Raw genomic sequence first — 24989 nt, forward strand, 5'->3', positions numbered from 1 at the left:
AAACAGACATTTTTTGTTAGGTTAAACATTTTTTGATTTGATTAAAACTGATGTAGTTCCATGCTTGATAAAAACACCTTAGTGTGATAACCATTGCACCGAAAATAAATATCAACCGTAAAATAACCCCCAAATACATCTTATAATAAGGAGAAGCTGAAAATAAGTTAAAAAAAACATTTCAACTTTACGTTCTATTCATTAAATTTAAGTTCCAACTTAAGTTCTAAGAAACTTACATTAAACATCAGCTAACAAAAATGATACAGGACTATTTCTCAGCCTATACCTTTTACATGCTTTGCATATTAATGGCAAACTGAACTGCTATTAGTATAATATTTACTGTACATCAAGTCAAGCGTCTGCAACTTTAAACATTGATATACCAGAGCCAATTCTTCTTATCCTGTCTATAAGCTGGTAGAGAGCCCCTCGTTTCTTTGACATACTATGGTCTCCAAATCCACCTTAAGAATAAAAGAAAACAGTTAAGTTAAACTCATTGTATTTTAAAACTCTTGCAAATAAACCATAGCAACAGGCTACACTGGTTTCTCTTTGGACATCTTTTTTTTTTTTTTCATGGGGTCTTAGAGTGTTAGAGTCATGAATACCCATAAATCTTAGGAGAGTGTAAACATTCTACAAACACAATTTTGGTAGCTGAAATCAAGGGGGTGAGGGTGATCCAGAGAGCAATCTAAATGACTTTATTTGGACATCATGGCAATTGAGTCATCTATTGATAATTCAGAACATTTTTCTTCACTGTGACCCTGACATCACATAGTGTTATATAGGATGACAGCAAGCTGTTCTGCCCTGTTGACTGCATTCCAGCTATGTCTCCAATGTAAACTGAATATTTTCAGAAGTCAAATCAGCCATTGGAAATAAAAACATTAGAAAAGCAAATGTATAGTGCAAGTCTTGCTCCAAGGCTGTGATCAATTTTGAAAATATTTTTAAAAGCATGTTATACTTTATAATATGTTCACATAAAACTAGAAAATTAGTTTTGATAATTTATAAAAAACAGTAACACATAATTAGAAAAACGTCACAGGAATCCAAAAGGATGTTCAGCAGCAAAATGCATTCCATTATGCTATGTAATTGGCAACACTTATAAAAATAGATGTAAAGAATTTTATAGCTCAAAAGGTAGAAGAAGAGGTCAGGATAAGGAAATATGTCCTTTTGCAGTTTTACCAACTAGAAAAAGGCTAGAAAAGGTAGATTTCCTGTCATCAAGTCAGAAACCAGAGCATTTAAGGAAAACCCAAGTCCTATGATTCTCATTCCAGGGCTTTACTAAAATGCTCTCCTAATTTTATCTCTTATTTTCCTTTTTTGTTTAATTTTCAATACACAAATAACAAAAAGTCAGCACTGAGCAAACAATATAACCACTAATGATATCTGAATAAGTGCAGATGAATTCATATCACCAGAGTATGGTTCATGAGTCTCTTTACGCTAAGACGACGAAAGGGCCAGAAACCCATAAAGACAACCAACTGTTCTTGGACCTTGAACTATTTCTTTCCAATACCTTTTCCCCCTTTAAAATTAATACCAAAACTTATTTACCTAGATTAAAGCTAATAAAAACAAAAATAATAACAAAAACCATTACATTATATAAGCCTCTTGGAGGAAAAAATCAATTAAGTCCTTATAAGGCAAATAAGTTAGAGTGCTTGTTCACTGACTAATAACCTACTTGATTATTTGCATTACACAGTCACATTTTTGCTGTGCTACTTGAGAAAAATTTTTGAAATTTTTTCATTGAACATTCTAGAAAGATGAGGTAACATTTGAATGTATTCATTCCTAAGTAGTTATAAGAAACATTTTTGAAGAATGGAATTTATATGTTTGAAATGATGATTTTGTAACAATTATAACTTCATATTAGACAGGCCTGAGACACATATAAATAGGTTTAGAAGAAGGTTAATTATGAGGAAAAAAAAGTGTCTTTAATTATAAAATTACAAGGATAAGAGTAATTATAGAACTTTACAAAAACAATGCCTCAAGACTACTAACAGCAATGATGTTCCTCATATTCAGCAATTTTTTAAAAATTTTATAGAAATCAAAACTGCAAAAAATTCTGTGTAGGCAGTTCATTAAAATAGAAAAAAAATTGATAAAATAAGTGGTTATTTCTCACATATTCTAAAAACAAACTAAGTATATATTATGGGAAAGACAATACAGTTTGGAAGAAGAAAATAAGAAATACAGTTAATTTGATCTCCTCACTTGTAAAAATATTAGTATAGCCACCCCTCATAGGGTTATTACGCAGATTCAAAAGGTTAATATCTGAAAAGCACTTAAATCAGGCCTGAGACATGGTAAACATTACAAAATGTTTGTTAAATTAATAAAATTAAAACTATTAACAAAATATAAATTTGCAAATAGGCTCATTTATGTTTAAGAAATGGAAGTTGATCAGCAGGACATGAAAAGTGATTGAAAGAGTACTTTTAGCATTTCAAAAGTATCTTTTCTGCAAAATGAACACAAATTCAATCAAATAATCAACCATACCTGTGGTATGTCCAAGTCCAAAGGGATTCTGTGTAAGGTCAATTGTCCTATCAATTTGAAAGATACTTAAGTCTTCATCATCTAAGGCAATATCACCCCAAAACACAGCTAAAAAAGAAAAGTTCAATTAAAATGAAATACTTCAGAGCAAAGTCAATGCAAACAAAGCTAATCAGAAAATTTTGAGAAAATTATGGAAATGTGGTTCAGATAGATATTTCAGAAAGTACTTATAACTGAATAGAATATTGAACCTGTAATAGTATAATATGAGCCACTTATAAAAGGATATGACCCACGTTTCCTTACTTTAATGTTTGAGGGAGGGGAGGGAGTAAGTCACTTCTCTGAACGAAATGGTCACTAATTTATGGGGGATCTTAGGAAAGAGTTCAGCACTCATGGCTCATTTGCAAATAAATGAAAGTGTGTTTGAATTTGCAGTGGATGCCTGTGACCAAAAGCAGGTCTTCACAGCCAGGTAGCAGGAGAGGTAGTAGTAACTAAATATTTTACTGTCACAGCACCTTACTCATCACACTTGTATACAATTATGATACACTTTCTCTAAATACGGCATTGCCTCCGAGTTTCTGTGAAGTGTATAAATAAACACTGAAGTCAGTTCATGGGCTTAGTCAATGTTAGTTGAAGTGACTAAGTCACTTCACTGACTTAGTCAATGACTAGGTGCTACACCTTTGATCTTTCATATTAAATAAAACATTGTCCAAATTTTCAGGAGCTTCAAAATCATTGAGCCAAATCCTGAAAACACGCTATCTTTTATATCCAGTCTTTTATACTGCTTAATAAAATAAAGCTCTACAAACCATTGTGGGAAAAAAATGAGATAATTTCTTTAAAATCAGTATATGAATTTCTCTTTTAAAGTCAGAAATATACATCAACAAAAAATGCCCTCTTTGTATATTTGAGTCCAAAGCTAAACTAATCAATCTCTTAGTGCTGCCAGATGTCAAAATATAATAACTTTAAGAAACACAGCAAATTTAGAGAATAATCATGAGATTAAAACATTGACAAATGCCCTGGAAGTTGTGGGATATTGTTTCTTGATACAGGCTTACAAATTTTCTTTTCTAAAATTTACTTCAAATGTTTCTTTTACAAAACCAAATGGGAAAGGGGTAAAATACATTAGAACTTTAGGAAGTGAAAAAAATCCTCCATACTTTTCCGATCACTGTCTTTTAGTAGATTTAAAACTTAATACTTACGAATTTTCACTATAAAAAACTAGTTAATAAAGTTAGTTAATTTATACAATTTACATTTCAATGCCGAAAGCAATACAATATTTGAGGCTTTGGTCAAAAGTTTATTATGTAGAATTATTCACCCAGTTTAGTTCCCTCATGCAAAATGATATAAGAAGGGGTTATATTTATGTGTAAATCTAGAGAGGGAGAAGATAGAAATTAGTTTAAGGAAGGTTATCACCTCAACATGCGGAAAAATATTCACTAAAATTTGAATCCTCTCATCAACCCCTCTCTTGTGCCCTACTGTCAATGGAAAAGCATGAAGTAGGGAAATGCTTACTATCTTTCACTATTGTAGAGACAAAGTAATGAAAGGTCTGTAGAACAGTTTATAGCACTGGCTAAGAGGTTGGTCTTGATGCCTGAAATTGAATCCAGATTCTAATCGGCTTCATACGCATGTGGAAGAAACCGCTGATGCTCCACTCCCCTAAACCCAGACATCTCAAGAAATAGATGACCTGCCTAAATAAAAAAAAAAAAAATTGCAATTACATAAAAGACTGGCTAGTTTTCATAAAAAATAAATTTTGCACCTTTCCCCCCCAAGATTTTACACTTTAAGGTAAATTAAAGTTTGCTAGTTATTTACATCTTCCATCGTGTGTATTTACGATACAAGTAGTTGAGGGCACGGACTGGCAGTGACTCTCAGCCTGGCTCTTCCTTTCTTAGAGCAACTAGAGACACTAAAATAGTGTTACTCTAACATTAATTCGAATAGGAATCACAGCAGATCTGGTTAAAGTGGAAGTTCTGATTTAGGAGGTCTGGAGAGGCTCAGATCCTACATTTTTAACAAGTTGCCATTACTGCAAATAATTGTCATTGCCATCATCTTGACTAGCATCATTTTTTTTTCTCAAGAATAAACTCCTCTCTGAATCAGCTTGTTAACATGAACACTGAGGCACTCAGGCACTGAGGCAAACAAAACGTAGTTTGTCAGTACCCCATTTATATAATAAAAGTAGTATGAGTAAAATAAAACTCAAATGTGTTTTAGATTTTTATTTTCTTGTAACGACTTTTCACATGCAATAGGATTCATGTCTTGATGGATGGATTATATCAAAAACAGATCCGCAGTCCAAAGATATAACACTTCACAGGAGCAAAAACATTACTTCTGGGGAGAAGAAAAGGCACAAGGCCAGATGATTCTTAAGAGGAGACAAAACCGTTCTGGAATACATAAACCCATTTTTTTTTTTTTTTTTTATTTAGTGTTATTTTTCCTGAACTCAAAGCTTCAGAACGGTGTGGCAGGTCTGAATACACCATGAACCGCTTCAGGAGAAAACCAAATATTTCCTTGAGAACAAGCCGTAGTGAACGACAAAGCCAATTCATTTCTGTGCGGACTTGATATACACTGCAGGCCATATATATCTTTAAATGTTGATACTATCAACATTAACAAAAAAAGAAAAAGTAGCCATCTTAAAATTACAACCCATCACACAGTTTAAAACGCACAATTTCTTTCTTTGTATTGCACACATCTGAGGGTTTCCTTAATCCATCTTCTACTTAAATCTGCGTGTCTTATTTCTCCATGCTAGAATACTTTACTTATGCCTTGGTGTAGCAAACTGGACCACGACCCCTTATATTACATGGATTTAGAATTTGCATTATAATCTAGTATGTATTTGTTATTCAGGCTCCAAGATATTTCTAATTCTCAAATCCACTTTGGGGTTTTTTACTTTTCTTTCTTTATGGTATTTTCTATTTGTTTTGCATCACAAAAATGAGAAATAGTTTGAAAAATATGAATTACTACTCATTAGCCCCATTTAGTACAGTGATTTGAGGTTGGGGCTATCAGAACTGAAAGGAATACAGGAAACTGGTTATAGATCATAATACCAGGGAAGTTCTCAAGTGCAATTGGAATATTTACTATCTGTTTGGAATTCTGCTTGGATTCCTATGGTCAAAAACGGGTTTGGAGCTAACCAATAGGCCAACATAAAATGTCAAGAACAATTTTTAAACTACATGGAAAACCACAGGTATTGTTTTTCTTCTGAAGGCTATTTGCATTCATTGTACTACATTTTTATTTTTTTAAATCGAAGCCCAAGGAAGGCAAGTAGCTTTTATTGTAGTAGGTAGAGTAAACATATCTTATAAAAGAATGTACGGTCAGAATAGGCAATCCAAGGTCGGGACTCCCTACACCACGACTTTCAGGGATACTTCTTCCACCCACTTCAGGATTCCCCAAAGATCTTTAGCCCTTCCATTCTGAAGCTGGGATCCAGCAGTCAACTTTAAGGAGGCTTCGAGCCTGCGATTTCCTAAAAGCTGTATACAAAACATACTTAGGAGTTTATGCGCTCAGTCACATGTTTTGCAGGGGAGAGGTCCACCACAGGCTGTCAGAAAGGATCACACAAAGTAAAGAGCCACTACTTTTGCCAAAAGCAAAGCCTTTCCGTCCATTCAGGAGAAAATGCTTGCAAACTAAACACCCTCACAAAAATGGATGCATTTACTTGAATTAATGCTAAAGAATCTGACAGCTGGTTACTACTTGACAGTGTACTGTAATGGAGTCTCCTTGGGCATTACCTACAGAAAGTCCTTCCAGAAGGACTTCTGTGTCCTGCCTGTGCTTCCGTCAGGAGTAGGCCAGCACGCAAGATTTCATACCATGTTTTCAACAGTCTGATTCGTCAGTCTAATTTTGAAAATACTGACCACAGGAAGCATGCGTCACTCATCTTTAAACCCTCACTTGCCAGAGTGCCTGACATAAAGTAGGTTCTCAATGTTTTGAGACACACAAAAAATGCGAATGAGAAAATACCGTGCATCGGGCTATAAATCGTGCATGACAAAAATAAGGCTAGCCAGGCTATGTACTTCACAGGTTTGCCTTAAGACCCAAAATACTGATATTCACCATTCCAAGGAAGGAGTATTTTAAATCCTTTCAATCCAGAGTGGATTACTGTTATATACTCAAAAAAAAAAAAAAAAAAAAATTTAAAGGGCAACTGTCTTTCTTTTTTATTCCAGTACTATATATTATTAAGTGCAGTTATGGGAAATGTGTCTGCTTTTCTCTACACATCACACTGATATGGTCAGGAAATACAGACTGAACTAGCAGATCTGTTATCATGAGATTTATGGGATTTGAAGAGATAGCTCAAAGATTCAACAATAGCCAAGACCACTTGTTCACTACACTGTTTTCACATACAGTTTAAACTTTCTGCTTTTATTGATATTGGATTTAGGGAGGAAGAATGATGTCATGTGAAGGCCTGACAAGGCTGCTTTGGCTGCTCTAGCCTACAATAAAGGCTGAGTAAAAATTTCCTCGGACAAGGACAACAATGAAGTCTCAGAAGTCAACTATTTTTACTTGATTGACAACCACTAAGCAAATTCCCAAGGAAAAGTAAGATTTGGCAAAATTCTAATTACACATTTTGGAGACAACATTACAATACTTAAAAGGGAAAATAATTTTCAGCTGGCATCTCATATGCACAGAATAAAATTTTCCCCCAGAATGACACAGATAAAAGTCAATTTAAGTTCCAAGTTTGGGAAACAATTATCTGAAATTTTTTAAAATATTAATACAACATAGAAATAAATATGTATATATTTATATAGACTTTCATAATTACTCTTCAAAAAATATAAGAATGAGAATTTTTTTAACTTTTTTAATGTTTATTTACTTTTCAGAAGCAGACAGAGACAGAGTGTGAGTGGAGGAGGGGCAGAGAGAAGGAGACACAGAATCCAAAGCAGGCTCCAGGCTCTGAGCTGTCAGCACAGAGCCCGACGCAGGGCTTGAACCCACAAACTGCCAGGTCATGACCTGAGCCAAAGTCGGACACTTAACTGACTGAGCCACACAGGCACTCCAAGAATTTTTTTATGCAGTATATCTCCTTCTTAAATTTCTAATAGTAAAAAAGTATTTGCAGTCCAATTATTGTAGTGAGTGTTATTAAGAAAACAGCCCATGCCATCATAAAGAATGAAATCTTGCCATTTGCGATGACCTTTGGAACTAGACTGTATTATGCTGAGCAAAATAAGTCAGAGTAAGACAAATGCAATTATGACTTCATTCCTATGTGGAATTTAAGAATCAGAACAAATGAACATGGCGGGGTTAGAGAGAGGCAAACTGTAAAACAGACTCTCAACTGTAGAGAACAAACTGAGGGTTGCTGGAGGGCTGGTGGGCGGCGGTGGGGGGCTAGATGGGTGATGGGTACTAAGGAGGGCACTTGTGATGAGCACTGGGTGTAAGTGATGAATCACTGAATTCTACTTCTGAAACCAGTGCTACACTATATGTTAACTAACTTGAATTTAAATAAAATCTTGGAAGGAAAAAAACAGCCCATGAAATGTTTTATTTAAAATAATTTCTAGGGTTTTTTTTCAAGATCTGCATTTTCACTTCTACCATATATTATCACATAACATGAGCAAAGCCTTCTCATCTGCAATTAAAAAGTGTTCACAGGGTGCTAGGTGGCTCAGTCGGTTAAGCATCTGACTCCTGATATCAGTTCAGGTCATGATCTTGCTCGTGAGATAGAGCCCCATGTCTAGCTTCATTCAGCATGGAGCCTGCTTGGGATTCTCTCTCTCCCCCTCTCTCTGCTCCTCCTCTGCTCACTCGTTCTCTCTCTGACAATAAAAAAATAAACATTAAAAGAAAAGTGTTCACATAGTGAGATACAAATGATGAGTTAAATAAAATGATAACACTGGGGTGCCTGGGTGGCTCAGTTGATTAAGCATCCGACTTCCGCTCAGGTCATGATCTTGTGGTTGGTGGGTTGAACCCCACAACAGGCTCTGTGCTGACAGCTCAAAGCCTGGAGCCTGCTTCAGATTCTGTGTGTCTCCCTCTCTGCCCCTCCTCCACTTGTGCTCTGTCTCTCTGTCTCTCAAAAATAAATGAACATTAAAAAAAATTTTAATAAAGTGGATTATATATCCTTCCCTCATAAACTGGATTGAAAGGTGTCTCTGGGTAACATGACAATTATCTGGCCATTTTCATACAAGATGTCTTCATCCACCAAAGACAGAATTTTTGAAGGGAGGGGATACAGTGTGACATAAAAATCTAGATACAGTTTGGATTACTGATTATATATTAAAAAAAAAAAAAACCTGTCCAAACATCCTCCAAATTGAAAGGTCCCTTCAAAGAACCCATAACTGTCACTAGAGTGAAACACAGTCTTCTTTGATTATTTCCTAAATCAGGAAATAAAACGTAATCACAATACAAAATCAAATGTTCAATCTGAAATGCAAAACAAACATATACATATGCACATACATACACACATACATATATACCACGCAAAAGCAAAGAATATTTCTCCAGAATATGGAGACATTTGATAATAAAGTCATTTTCCATGATATTAATGAGTTTCAAGATGAATCTAGATTGACCAATAGATTATGAATACAGATCACAAGCAACAAGTTGTCTTCTTTAAATCTTATATTTTTTCTATTCTAATGCAATTGTACATTATGGATATGAGTAAATGCTAAATTTTCAAATAAACATCTTTCTTTTTAAGCCAGAAAACAAAATTTTTCTCATAACAAAAGATCCATTGAAATACCATATCAATCTGCATTTATAGCCCACAATGCCCATGGATAGGATTTCTCAGAACATTTTTAAAATATCACCCATACCACAAATATTCATTCTGAACTCTTTGTCTCAAAAGAGAAAACACTGACAAAACGTACTTTGATCAAACAATGTAAAAATAAATATTGAATTTTTTTTTGCATATGACCTAATAATTTGTTACAAGCTTTAAATTTAGAAAACAAATTACTGTAGTCCGTCAGTTTTTAAAAACTGCCATTCTTACACTGCTCAAAAATGAATATATAAGCAACCGCTACCAAGATTTGGTTTATTTATGTTTCCCACATCATACATCTTGTAATGACAGAGCAAACACTTGTTTTTTCTTCCCTCAGGCCTTTAATTGTTTACACTTGTGGCCACTTGTGTGGGCGTCAACCCTGATACTTCTTTCTTAATTAAGTTTGTTTATTTTCTAAATATTGACACTCGCTCTTGGAATAAATCTTAATGTCTTCCTGGAAGTAAGACTGTTCATGCAAATTTGTTGTTTTCTATATTTTAGCTATATTTTACCCACTGCCTGGTCATCTATTCACATAAACAGAATCTTTTTTTCCCCACTTTTTTCCATTTTTTATTTAGTCTACTGTTAGGAAAGACTGAGAGAAAAATGCTACATTCCAACCTTTGTATAAGATTTCCTCTTGAGCACAAGTCCAAGGCAGGGTTTTTCTTTGGTTAATATCCCCCACTGCCAACCCATAAAACAACATGTACTCAGTGAAATAAACTTTACAGAATTTAAAAACTCACTGATAATCCTAAAAAACTGGATTCCATGCACTGATTTCTATTTCTTCCTCCCATAGTCTCAGGGATTTTAAATAATTGGGAAGATAAAGGGAACTTTACTCACACCAAAACAAGCAAAAATTGAAAAAAACAAAACAAACAGTGAAATATCCTGTCAATATTATTTTCAACCTTTTAAACTGCTACTTTAAAAGATCTATAGTGGCACCTGAGTGGCTCGGTCGATTAAGCATCCGACTTCAGCTCAGGTCATGATCTCATGGGTCCTTAGTTCAACCCCCCATCAGGTTCCATGCTGATAGCTCAGAGCCTGGAGATGCTTCAGATTCTTCATTTCCCTATTTCTCTGCCCCTCCCCCACTCACGCTCTGTCTCTCAAAAATAAACACTAAAAAAAAATTTTTTAATAAATAAAAGATCTGGGCACCTGGGTGGCTCAGTCGGTTGAGCGTCCGACTTCAGCTCAGGTCACGATCTCACAGACCGTGAGTTCAAGCCCTGCGTCGGGTTCTGGGCTGATGGCTCAGAGCCTGGAGCCTGCTTCCAGTTCTGTGTCTCCCTCTCTCTCTGCCCCTCCCCCGTTCATGCTCTGTCTCTCTCTGTCTCAAAAATAAATAAACGTTAAAAAAAAAAATCAAAAAAAAAAAGATCTATAAAGTGTCAGTAGCTTATACTAATATTAAATGTGCAGTGTATCCACACTTGTCCAAAGGACAAAAATACAGATTCAAAGGGGCACGTGCACCCTGATATTTATAGCAGCATTATCAACAATAACCAAACTGTGGAAAGAGCCCAAATGTCTATCGACTGATGAATGAATAAAGAAGACATAGTACACACACACACACACACACAGACACACACACACACACACACACAGGAATATTACTCAGCCATCAAAAAGAATGAAATCTTCACCATTTGTAACAAAGAGGATGGAACTAGAGTATATCATGCTAGCGAAATAAGTCAAAGAAAGACAAACACCATATGATTTCACTCATATGCAGAATACAAGAAACAAAGTAGATAAACATATGGGAAGTGGGAAAAAAAGAGCCTGAGGGAAACAAACCATAAGAGACTCCTAACGATAGAGAACAAACTGAGGGTTGACGGAGGCAGGTGGGTTGGGGATTGGCAGGTAGGTGATGGGGATTAAAGAGGGCACTTGTTATGTTGAGGACTTGGCATTATATGTAAGTGATGAATCACTGAATTCCAACTCCTGAAACCGATATTGCACTGTATGCTAACCAACTAGAGTTTAAATAAAATTTTTTTAAAAATTGAAAAATAAAAGATAAAGCAACTTCCAAAAAAATAAAAATAAATGTGTCGTGCTTATTATTAGTAAAATGCCCTCATCGACATTCCATTGAAGGCTCAGAAAACCCTCAGATATTATTGATTCATATCACTAAACCTGCTGATAGAATTTAATGTTAAAAACTTACCAGGCCTTATTGTTCATCATAGAATGTATGCCTTTTATTTTATGTAGCAGTTTATTAGCATTGGCTTTAGGTTATTTGTTACAGTTACAAGATTCTGAGTTGAGAAGCTGTCTAAAAACTTCAGTTTGAGGTCATGCTGGTGACTCATCTTAACCACATGAAGAAGGTCTCACATGGGGAATGAAGAAATAAGTGTTTCCATTCTTTTCAGATTTGCAGAAACAAGAATGTTACCTGCATTGGCATATGGAGATGACATACTTTATTGAGAAAATGGAAGTGATCTACAAAGGAAGTATCCACTAAATGAAACTGAGTTAATCATAATGTGGATATGGGAAAGGATAAACCACCCAACTCTGCTTACCTAGTTACAATATTAATGTTATTGAGTAATCTGCCCATAGTGTTTCAAGCCTTGTTTAGGGTAATAAAGGAAAAGAAAACAGATGTTGAAATATAAATAGGGGCACCTGGGTGGCATAGTCAGTTAAGAGTCTGACTCTTGATTTCAGTGCAGGTCATGAGCTGGAGCTCTGCTCTGACAGCGTGGAGTCTGCTTGGGTCCCTCTCTCTCTCTCTCTCTCTCTCTCTGTCTCTCTCAAAAATAAATGAATAAACATTTAAAAAAATGGCCATTAAATCCACAATCTCTCTGTAGTGTTACAGATGAATTCATTTTAAAAGAGAATAAATTACAAGTTCTTAAAAAAAGCTTCCAAACACATAACCTGAAAATTTTACAAATATATATATATATATATATATATATATATATATATATATATAGTTGAGCAAAATAATCCAGTGCCATAAAAAAACAATCCATATATTAATCCAGTGCCATAAAAAAACAATCCATATATTAATTCACTTTAAAAGTTGTTAGAGGCTTATAGGGGCGCCTGGGTGGCTAAGGTCGGTTAAGCGTCTGACTCTTGATTTCAGCTCAGATCATGATTTCATAGTTTGAGTTTGAGCCCCACATCAGGCTCTGTGTTGAGCGTGCAGAAACTGCTTGGGATTCTCTGTCTCCCTGTCTCTCTGCACCTCACTGCTCTCTCTCTGTGTGGCTCTCAAAAATAAATAAACATTTAAAAAATAAAAATTAAAAAATGACACAGAAGTTGTTAGAGGCTTGGGGCACCTGGGTGACTCAGTCGATTAAGCATATGACTTTGGCTCAGGTCATGATCTCCTTGCTAGTGAGTATGAGTCCCATGTCAGGCTCTCTGCTGACAGGTCAGAGCCTGGAGCCTGCCTTGGATTCTGTGTCTCCCTCTCTCTCTACCCCTCCTCCTCCCTTGTTCATGCTCTGTCTCTCTATTTCAAAGATAAACATTAAAAAGAAAGAAAGAAAGAAAAGAAAAGTTGTTAGAGACTTATAAAACAATGTCTAAAAATTTTTTTTTTAATTTTAAAAAGGTCTTAAAGAAGCCCTCCAGAAGGGACTAATGTTTAATGTTTAAAATCCATTTTTTTCATGAGTTTCATTAGTGGTCTCTTATGAAGTAGCAAATGAATAACTATTAGAGCCACAGTCTCTGAGAAAAAAGTAATTTAAGTGTGTACTGTAGCCAATTGTAATGATGGACTGTCATTCAGGGATAGCGTAGTTAGAGCTATAGGTATATAACGTAAAACTTATATTGTGAGCAGTTGCTAGGGCGATGTGACTAATTCTGGCAGTTTTATCTATTTTTAATATTCTTTGCAATGATTCAAAGTGACCCTCAGGAACCTGAGCCTACTAATGTTTTGAATGGTAAAATAGAAAAAAAAAAAAAAAAAAGAAGAAGGCTAAATAGTCAATTTGTCTTTAAATGGTTGTTAAAGGAACCTACCTAATATACTAAATTGTTTTCCAGCTTTCTTGAATTACAATTGACATATCACATTGTATAGTTTAAGGTGTACAAAGTAGTGATTTTATATATGTTAATATATCCATTGTCTTATTCACTTATAAATTTTATGTGTAGGGCAACAACTTTTAAAATCTACTCTTTTAGCAACTTTCACTATACAATACAGTATTATTAACTTAGTCACCATGCTGTGATGTACTAAATTATTAATCCCTAAGGAAAGAGATTTTGCCTTATTTATTTTTGAGTTCCTAGCACCTAGCATAATATCAAGCACAAAATAGAAGTTCAATAAATAATAATAATCAAGTTGTCTGCTCGTTTTTAACGTAATAAAAATAATATATACACATATTTCCTAACTCTGACCTAGAAAAAAAAAATAAAGCCTAGGAGGGAAAAAAAGGAATGACCAACATACTGGTAATAAACACCGTGAGCACCCAGGAAAACTTCCCAGTAAAGCAATCAGGGCTCTTTGGGAAAAATTACTGATTCTAAGTTTTAGTTAGGAAATGAATAAGATGGGCCTGGAATATATACCATAAACCAGAAAGCAATGAAGCTACCAGAGATAAAAGTGTTATGTTAAAGGATTCAGAAATCAGTAAACAAGTGTCCACCGGCCAAAACTGGGACAATTGAAGCATCGATAAGGATAATCAACAATCGTATTGTACACCATTTAGGCCATTAGCACATAACACTAAAACAACAATTGAGCACCTTTGAAGGACACTAGGAAATCAATTCATTTTCTTTATGTAAATGTACATATAAAGAGAAACAAATCTTAAAAAACACATTGCATGATAACTAGTGAGACTAAGTATTGTGTATACATTTTTAGAAAAGTTTTCTCTTTTGAGAATGGGCTGTTCCAATTTTGGGGATGGTTTTCCTTTGAAAGGTTTGCCCTTTGCTTATTGATTGTAGGTTCTTCTTATACACTCTTGATACCAATTTTCTTTCATGACAGTAGTTTCTGGTTTATAGTCAATGCTGATTATAGTTAATTCAATGTACTCAATTCATATAAATGCATTTAATTTCAACACAATAAATTTGATACACATTTCCTTTATGTTTTGTGCTTTTGAGTCATATTTAAGCAGCACATCTTAAATACTTTATCCAGTTAGAGAAGACCCTTATGCACCTATTTTGGATTTTAGCATTTTGATTTATAAAAGAAATTGACCCATACTATTTTTGCTCTTATTTTCATTGTCTAGCTTTAGAATCAAAATTATACTAACCTTATAATATGAGCTGGCAGACATTATTTTTTCGTAGTCATCATTTGTGTAAGAATGGGATTATTTGTTCCTTAAATAGTTGGCAGAAATTATTTGTAAATGTGTTTGGGCATCGTATTATAGTTAAGGGCATGGTAACCTAGATGTTCCCTGTCTGCACTGCCCCTATAACTATGGAGAGGGATACTACTAATAAAGTCTTTTCTGTGGCATATTTTTAGAGGATGCTTTGATGGGCTGCCCAGATCCCACTTCTTGTTTGAAGAACTGATTCCCAGATGCTGGAAAGGTTTTGGCTGAAAGACGTCAATGTTTGCTCTCTTGGCTGAAGAGCAACAAAATCCATAGCCAAACCCACTTCATATATGTAACCGGCATCGTATGACTGGCAGAGGACAATGCTTAAAGGTATAGTCACATCACCCCAACTTCGGACTCTCATCCCAATATCAGCTCTCATCCTCTACAGACTGATGGCAGAGAAAATTTTAAAAAAAGGTCCAAAGCCAAATACTAAGAGTTATAGAACTTTAAAGTAGGGTTATCCTCCCAATATCAGCAGGTAAGCTATACCAAAGTTAGGTTCTACTTACAAAACAATGGTACACTGACACATGGGATGAAGAATAGGAGTTGAGGCACCTAAAAATCTTGAACCTCAAGATTTATCTGAAACTTCCAGGTCTGAAGAAGGGCCTACTCCACCTTATTAAGGACCAGTGTCCTTCCTTTTTTTTTTTTTTTAAAGATTATGCAGTGACCCTATCTTGAAAAACAGCATGCACCACTCAAGATCTGCCTTTGCCTCCCTTTCTGGCTACTAAACCACTAACTAGGGTTAAACAACAATACAACCTGACCAGGATGAGCTGGGCCCAAAATAAGCAAGGGCTATATCCAAAGGGACCTATAGAACCTAGCCAACTTGTACTTGTAGGAGCCCAGAGATTACTCAAGGACTCAAATCTAAGAGTGGGACATAAAATTATGTAAGACAGAGTTTATTCATCTGGAAGCACTGTCCTGTGATATAGGTTTTAATACCCTTGAAAGGACACCAAAGATGATGCAAACATGCTATTAGGGAAAAGCACTGAACTACCTTAAGTAAGAGAGAAATGCCAGAAGGGTCATGTCAGAGGGATTAAAAGCCTCAGAGAAGTAAGGGGCGCCTGGGTGGCTCAGTCGGTTAAGCGTCCGACTTCAGCTCAGGTCATGATCTCGCGGTCCGTGAGTTCAAGCCCCGCATTGGGCTCTGGGCTGATGGCTCAGAGCCTGGAGCCTGCTTCCGATTCTGTGTCTCCCTCTCTCTCTCTGCCCCTCCCCCGTTCATGCTCTGTCTCTCTCTGTCTCAAAAATAAATTAAAAAAATGTTAAAAAAAATTTTAAAAAAAGTCTCAGAGAAGTAAGTATGCTTGAATGGACATACTATGCTCAGTCAGAAAACCCACCAGATGACTATACAATATCGAAGGGCCCTAAAGATTCACCACTTTACCAAGGCTATAAGGAACACACTATTGAAAGAAAAAACAGAATCACTAAGAAGTGGTAATCTTCTGAAAGCCAAGACTGATGGCAGAAGATAATAAGTATTACAGAACTGGGCTCACTGACAACAGGTGTAACAGAATCCAAAAAGAAACAAAACAAAACAAAATAAAACCGAGGTCATAGGATTCTGCTCCTTTACCATAAGCCAGATAGAGATAATTATCATAAGGCATGGCGAGGGTGTAGTCTCATGCAAGAGCCCTGACCCTCAGAGTATTATGATACAATTAATAGAACATGGTATCCAAGGGTAAAATAGATGGGCAGCCAACAAAGGGTATTATTCAATCAAAAATATGAAAGCTGGATGTTCAGGAGATTAAGAGTAGTTCCATCCCATCTCCCCTAAAGTATCCTGAGCTTCAAGATATAAGCCAGTTTTCAGAACTGGAATCCATATACTGAAGGAGGAATCAGGGCTCCAACAGAAATAACTCTTTAATGCCATAAAAAATATTTGATAATGATTCTCCAATCCTTTCACAGAGGCCTACAGCTATATCCTTGGATGAACCATACACAGACATTTTGAGAACTGTTGGAAACAGAACATGAAAGGAAGACATAGCCCTTAAAATTGAATAGTAAGAAAACATGTAAAATTAGCAAATTCTTAACAACTGAGTGTGGACCAGCATCACAAAAAAAAGCCAAGGAGAGAAACAGAAATGGCCCTGTTACCATCACTCTCAGCTGCCCATATCTCCATAGCTCAGGACTCTGAGCATTTAGACATCCTGGTTCACAAGAAAAGAGCTTTTCTACCAAATGACAAGACAAGATTCCCACCGAACTTTTAAACTATGATGGCTGCCAGGGCGCTTTCAGCTTTTTGTGCCAAGGGACCAGCAGGTAAGATAAGGCGTCACCATCCTGACAGGGTAACTGATCCTAATCATCAGGAACTAGGACTGCTGCATACCTGGAAATGGAGAAATATGTTTGACAGCGAGTAATCCTCTTGGGCACCTCATAACACTTTCTTGACCAATTGTGATTATAAATGCAGGAGCCATGGCCTGAGAAGGGTACCATAAGCAGTGGCTTAGCATCCTTAGGGATGTGGGTGTGGGTGACACCACTAGATAACCCACCTAGACTAGGCGAGGACAATCTAGTATCTAATAGTGCCAACCCACAGGGTGATACTTTGGAGAAGAAAAAAAGAACTCAAGAATTCCAATTTCTGTTGCACATGGTAGATACCAGATCACAAGGGAACCAATTCAATTTTATATATATTATTTATTCTTCAAAAAAGAGTAATTATAGTCACTTAAATAATGTGTTAATTTGGGGGCACCTAGGTGGCCCAGTCGGTTAAGCATCCAACTCTGGATTTTGGCTCAGGTCATGATCTCATGCTTCGTGGGTTTGAGCCCCGTATCGGACTCCATGCTGACAGCACAGAACCTGCTTGGGATTCTCTCTCTTGCTCTCTCTCTGCCCCTCCCCCACTCATGTTGTCTCTCCGCTGTAGTGGATTCCCATTGGATCATTTCCAAAACCATCATGAATGTGTATGTTCATGTTCCTTTATTTGTACATTTTAAAAAAGTCACAGAAACAAAGGTTCTTTAAGGAAGCAGCAATGTTTACAGTATTTTTAGAATATTTCACTTCTAGTATAGAGCATCTCTAAGCACAAAAGTAGTGAATAAATATAAAAATTACCTGATTAATTATAAAAATAGGTAAAAGCAGAGACTAAGATTTTTTAATTTATTTTTTTATTCAAAAAGTGGTCTTCCTTGGCCTTAAAATGCCATCAAAAGTTTAATGTTTACATCTTATGAAGTAATGAGACACTCAGAATCTGCTCTAGCTTGTGTATTTAAGTTAATGAATTCCCTTAGATTTTTAAAGAATTAAAATCTGTGTGGGAACTATAGATTCCTGTGAAATTATACATACAACATTACACACAGTAAAACTCTAGCTAGGAATAATAACTTCTCACACACTTTACATGATAAGAATGTGCTCTAGCAATGATAAAATATACAAAAAAAAAAGATTCTTCAAAGGATCAGTTAATGTTTTCAACATTTTAATATGAAAATTACAGTAAAGTGATTCTGTACAGCACAGTACTTCTAAGTACAGTGATTAATAATTCTGAACTCGCGTTCTACAGTTTATTTTCATGACATCAAGAATGCCACACATCCATGAAAAAAAGAAAAAAGCAGATGCCGAGTAATTTCTGTTAGATCATCTGTAAAATAATAACCAAAAAAACCCAAAACAATTTATGACACTCTCTGTTACCATAACTTGTATCCATTTGAGGATATTTTCCATATATTTTTTCTCAGAACTTGGCTTAGAGCTAGAATTGTTGAATTTGGAGCCTCTTTGAATATATGCGACATATATGCAGCATTTTTTAATGTGTGTATACATAAATACTTATGATGTTATGCATGCCAACTCTACCATATAAAAGTTATAGACAGTCTTGATGCTTAACGGGTTAGGGTCCTGAACTCTTTCCCTACTGAAACACAATAATAAAGGTAAAACTACATACGTAATGATAAGATAAACTAGTTAAGCATTTTCATATAATTAAACATGACTGACGATATTTGGCCAACTATCAAGGCATAAATTAAAATTGTAAACTGAACTCAAACTTTCTGGACCAGAATACAAGTTAATATTGGCAAGGCAATATTTCCAAGTTCAAAGAAGAAGGTCCCATAGTTATCAGAAATCTCTCATAAAATACTTGAAATGAATCAGTAATTAACATACTGCTTAAAATACTCAGAGGTATAAACTTAAGGGAGAAAGCAATCTTCCAAATATGTTTTGCGTTTTGCTAAACACAAAACATCTTAATGTGAAACTTAATTTTGCCAAGCTCAAAACACTTCCAGGTTTTCCAAGGCTTAAGACATACACATTTATATCCTTTCTTTTCACCACCCAGGCAGCAATGAAAGTAGCTTTCCAAAACCACAATCAATATGTCTTTGACCCAAGTTCCCTATGTAGCTCATCATAACTATTGCTACAGTCACACAGACAAAGAAGCTAGCTTTTAATTTAAGAGATGAACTACTATAACAATTCCAATCCCACGGTTTGAAAAAAATGACACTGTGGTAGAAAATATTGCAGTTTGAATCTCTTTTTCGTAAAAAAATATTGGCAAAACAAAACTTATCATCTCCCCCTTTTTTAAGCTATCAGTGTGATCAAATTGGCTTAGCTTTTCTCTGGGAGAGCTAATACCTCCATGTTTTAATAAACATGTATTTAATACAGCTATTTAGCAAATAATGGTCCTCTAACACATAGCCCAAAAAAGTAAGAACTGAGCCTGAAACTGATAACCTCATTTCTAAAGAGCAGTGAAAAGGCAGTGTTTTTAGCCATTCACTTGCTCAGTCTATGTTCTGACGCAGAGAACTAATGAATTAGCAGCCGGGGATAAGGATTCAGCATTGGCACTGCATGCAGAAGAAGTGTACTTAGAAGTGCTTTGGCCTAGAAGCAACAGATTGCTTACTGTTAGAAGCACATGAGTCCTGAAGGTATGTTATATTATGGCTACTAACACAATATTTCTTCCAAAACAATCTCAGAAACTTAGATATGTACTTCGTGTTTAGAAGTTCCAGGTTGTGAAAGAAAAGGCAACATGTACAAATTAATTAAAATTCTTGTTCTGCAAACGGGATTCTGAGACCGAAGACAAATAAAGCATCATAGATGGCTTCTCTCTGATGCTCACAACTTGGACAAGGAATGCAAAACGTGCTATGCATGCACTTAATTCTCATAATAATCCTATGATGTTGGTCCAGTCCTTTCATGGATATGAACAATGAAGTTCAGTGAGGTAAACAAACTTGTCTCAATTTAATTTTGGTTGGGGTTGCAATTCAAACCCGGCATTTTATTGTTATGTTATATGAACTGATGAGTAAATCTTAAATAGAAAGTAGAATATTGCATTATTAACTCATGAATAAAGCTTAAATAAAAACTAGATTAATTATAATCAAATAGGGGATAAACCCAACATAAATTCTATCCATTGCCTTTAAAATTGTTTTCCTTTCCAGCAATATCTTAGTATGTGAGCTTTGTCATTGCCCTCTCCGTCTGCTCTATCCCATATTTAGGGTGGATCATCCCATTCTGTTGACTTTGCCCTCATCCCATTCTGTTGAGCTTTTCCATCTTTTCAAATGTTTCTGTCAGTATGCCAGGCCAGCCTCTCATCACCAAATAAACGAACTCATCAGTAGCTTTCATATTGGCCTCTGGCATACCACTCCATCAGATTAATCTTTCTAGAACACTTCTAACATTACCTTTCTGCACAAAATGGTGCATTCAACAAATGGCCTCATCTTCAACAAATGGCCTCATCTTCAACAAGTGTGAGCCTTGGACTGTACACATTAGAATTAGCAAGGAGTTAGGAAAAGTGTTGATATGTGGCCTTGAACTCCAATGCAACGGAATCTATCATCTCAAGACAGGGCCCATAAATCTGTACTTTAACTAGCTCGAAGTATGATAGTTATTTATAAGCCCTAAGGTTGGGTGCCCCCCACGTCTAAGTCTGGTTTCATCCTTTGCCCATCTTGTTGGCCTTCTCATTGTCCTGTGGCCACAGGCTTTGTTTGTTCCACTCTTTGCCTTCATTCAAGCTGTTTGCAGTGGCTCCCTTTCCGTCCCATCCTTGTACTTTCTAAGTTCAAATCCACATCCTTTCCTGATGCCACTCTAAATACGGTAATGCTTCTTAGTATCCTGGGCAACTGAACATTCCGCATCAAATTCTTAGATGACAACAAAATAAAACAACACACATGTGCCTCGCTTCATGAAAAGACTACTGACATTCTTTCTCAGTGACTCACAGTAGGCACTATGAACACAGATGATTGCAAACTGCAGGAATACACATCTATGTTGACATGAAGGTCACTGTGTCCTCCTCTGGTTATATGGGGCCACTTCCCCAGCGATCTGTATCCTTCCTTCCAAAAGCTTTGCTCCGTCTTCTTCTAGTTTTTAGACTCAAAGCTAGTAAGTAAGCTTATTTAAAAGCTCTAGCAGTAAGGTTCTGATAGAAATTCCAAGAAATAAAATAAAGTGCCCATTTAACAAACGGTTTTATGACACAGATTTGTGTTGCATGTTGGAGCTCTTTGTTTACTTTGATTCAAAGCTCGACATTTTAGGGTTCAAAAAAGCTCTAAATCTAACTTCAGAGTAAATGGGTGTTCGTAAAATCTTTTGTAAAGGGGTTTTAATCTGTAGGGTTTCTTAAAGGTAAATGTAATCTCATCAAAAATTATCCAAACACATCTACCAAAAAACGTAGTATTAAGTCTTTTTGAGTCTATGATACATCTATATTTAGGTTTTGGTTACTCTTATTTAACACAGAAACAAAGTCATGGACAAAGTAAAAATGTAGTTTTAGAAATCTAAACATTCTGAACATAAGCAATCAGGTAAGATCAATCAACACAGTTCTCAGATATTAAAAATGAAATATAAATGCCCCAAATTATGCAAGGATGACTGAAACGGATGGATTTATTTATGTCTGGCAGAACTTTCAGAGAATCTTTTTATACCCATACCGCAACCCTCTGAGATAGGAATTACAACATATGAGGACATTAAAGAGAGATTCAGTGGATCATCAGGGTCAGAACTAATTGGCATTAAGGTCAGAACTGGGGCCTAAATCTGTGTGACAACTTAAAAAGTCTGAGTCTTGGGTGCACCATTTCCAAACATGTGTACACACACACGCACACACACACACACACACACACACACACACACTCTCAAACACACACACCCAAAACCTGCAAATCCAAGGTAGTTCTCACAACATATTATTCATAATTATTCTCATAACTAACTTATTGTGTATAACAAGCACTTAGTATGATACAAGGATTGACACACAACGATTTACAAAGTAGTCTAATTTTTTCCCATATTTTAAAACATTAATGAAGAAATTATGTCTTAAAGAAATTCAGCCAGTAAATCACTAGGTTCAAACTCAGTCTGATTCCAGAGCCCAAATATTTAACTACAACTACTCTTCTAGTATCGTTCTTTTATCGCACTTCATTTTAATGTAGATGCCACAGTGCATAATAATAATGTATAATGATGTATATGCTATAATATGTCTCCCTCCACCCTGCCCACGTTGTAAAATCTTAATGGGATTCTGCCATATTTAGTTTAAAATCTTGAGATTCTGGCACATCAGCTTATAGAAGTTTTTCATTAGGTGTTAGTGACCACACAACACCAGCAAAGACATCACTTAACACATGTTATTTCAGTAATTGGCAATGTTTTTAATAATGTACTGCTGCCCTGGTATCTCTTTCTTCCATTTCTCCCAACCACACACTTCTTTCATTGCATCTGTGTTCATGCTGAATGCACAGCTGCTGTGAATCTGCAAACCTCACAGCCATTACCATGGAGACTCATCCCCTCCTATCACGTATAGGAGACAGACTCTTACCTATTGAGATTTCACCCTTACTCCTCATAGTTTATGATAAATTATAGAAAACTGAGATCCTTCCAGCCTCCCAATGATATTATGCATTTTCCCTTCACCTGGATTATTTTTTCTTGTTTACTCATTATTGTTCAGTCCTCACTATAAAATCTTAAAATTACAGAACCAAAGTGCAACCTTCCTTGAGCTGTAAGGAAAATATAATTTCCCCAATTCACCCTCCCAAAAAAATAAAATACAATATATGATGAACATAACATAGTTACAACCATCATGAGAAGAAACTCATCCAAATACGTGCTCATTTAATTCAAATATGTGCTCGTTCAAATCTTTGTATTTGAATCTTAAAAACCCAGGGGTGCCTGGGTGGCTCAGTCGGTTAAGCAGTTAAGTGTCTGACTCGTGATTTTGGTTCAGGTCATGACCTCACAGTTCGTGGGATCAAGACCCCGTCAGGCTCCATGCTGACAGCACAGAGTATGCTAATTCTCTCTCTCCCTCTCTCTGTCCCCCCACTAGCGCTCTCGCTCTCTCTCTCTCTCTCCCAAAATAAATAAAACTTAAAAAAATCTAGAGTGGGGGTGCCTGGGTGGCTCAGTTAGCTAGGCTCAAGTCATGGTCTCACAGTTTGTGAGATTGAGCCCCATGTTGGGCTCTGTGCTGACAGCACGGAGCCTGCTTGGAATTCTGTCTCTCTGCCCCTCCTGCCCCTCTTCTGCTCATTCATTCTCTCTCTCTCTCTCTCAAAATAAATACATTTTTAAAAATCTAGAGTATCAGACCATTTGCTTTCTTTTTCTATAACACCCTAGTATTGTTTGGCTGGTTTTTCCTCCACCGTCCACCATACGATTATTAAGCCTATAGTCATAATTTGTTCCATTTATCTTCTTATGAGTCCACGAATATTTTCCAGATCTTTTTTTTAAGTTTTTTAATGTTTATTTATGCTTGAGAGAAAGAGAGATAAAACATGAGTGAAGGAGGAGCAGAGAGAGAGGAAGACACAGAATCTGAAGCAGGATTCTGGCTCTGAGCGGTCAGCACAGAGCCCAATGTGGGGCTTGAACCCAAGAACTGTGAGAGCGTGACCTGAGCCGAAGTCAGATGTTTAACTGACTGAGCCACCCAGGTGCCCCATATTTTCCAGATCTGTAAAAAATATCTTCCTTTTGGGGAACCCATTTGCTTCCTCTGTGTATTTATCCCTTTTACTTTTCTCAAATGTACGGGTATTCTGAGTATTGAAAACAAATAGTTACAGTCATTCTTACAATAAGATATTCTTAGAATCCTCCTCTCCCAGTATCCTTTGGTGTTCCTATTGTTATTGGGGAATGTTGTGTGGTCCTCTGCAGCATTCTTACACAAATGTAATTAGTGAATATTGGAAAGAAGCCAGTAATTATTTAGAGGAGTTATGGTAATAAAGATCTAAAATAAGATATAATAAAAATAAATTTTGAGTTTAAAAATAAAAGCCATGTGACAGTACTCAAATTAAGAATTCTAGCCAACGGAGTAAAGTTTGTAATACCTAAATTAGGTGAGCACCTATGTTTGATAAATAAAAATCAAGGAAAGCAGAGATACAAGGAAATATTACAACTTTATTACAAGAGAATCTGCCACAGGGTCCCTTCTTAGGTCTAGAACCTTCTGAGAAGGTTCCCCATTGGAATTTATTTCAATTACAGAAGGTTAGCATTCACATTCCAATTCGGAAACAACTTTTCCCTGATAAAGTTAAAAAACGATTGAAGGGAAATGATGACCTGCTATTAAATAAAGAGAAGTGTTTAAGTAGCATTGTGTCCTTGACTAAACTGAGTGAAATTCACTCTTCATTTGTGCAAAACATATGACGAAGAGCAAATGGACGACCCATCTGAAAGGTGTTTTTTATGACGAATAAATACCATTGTGGTTACCATCTCGGCAAATGGAAAAGCAACGATAACAAGAGCAGCGGGGTGCTGCAGCATGAGGTGATATATAAATAGATGCTCCATGGAGA

At 36.0% G+C, this 24989-nt stretch overlaps 1 protein-coding gene across 3 annotated transcripts in view; it reads right to left on the reverse strand.

Moving 5' to 3' along the window:
• Nucleotides 1–24989, reverse strand: part of TLL1 (tolloid like 1) — a 210349-nt gene that overhangs the window by 122797 nt on the left and 62563 nt on the right. For 2 of the 3 annotated variants that reach the window (XM_019441055.2, XM_019441056.2), the window contains 2 exons: nt 2575–2682; nt 390–470 (listed from right to left, as the gene is read on the reverse strand). In XM_019441055.2, the coding sequence (XP_019296600.2) occupies nt 390–470; nt 2575–2682 (189 nt within the window). Of the gene's footprint in view, nt 1–351; nt 471–2574; nt 2683–24989 lie in introns of those variants that run through there. The other variant, XM_019441057.2, reaches the window with a different exon arrangement.

Source organism: Panthera pardus, unplaced genomic scaffold (assembly GCF_024362965.1).
Source record: "Panthera pardus isolate Hobbes unplaced genomic scaffold, ASM2436296v1 HiC_scaffold_13, whole genome shotgun sequence".
NCBI classification, from domain to species: domain Eukaryota; kingdom Metazoa; phylum Chordata; class Mammalia; order Carnivora; family Felidae; genus Panthera; species Panthera pardus.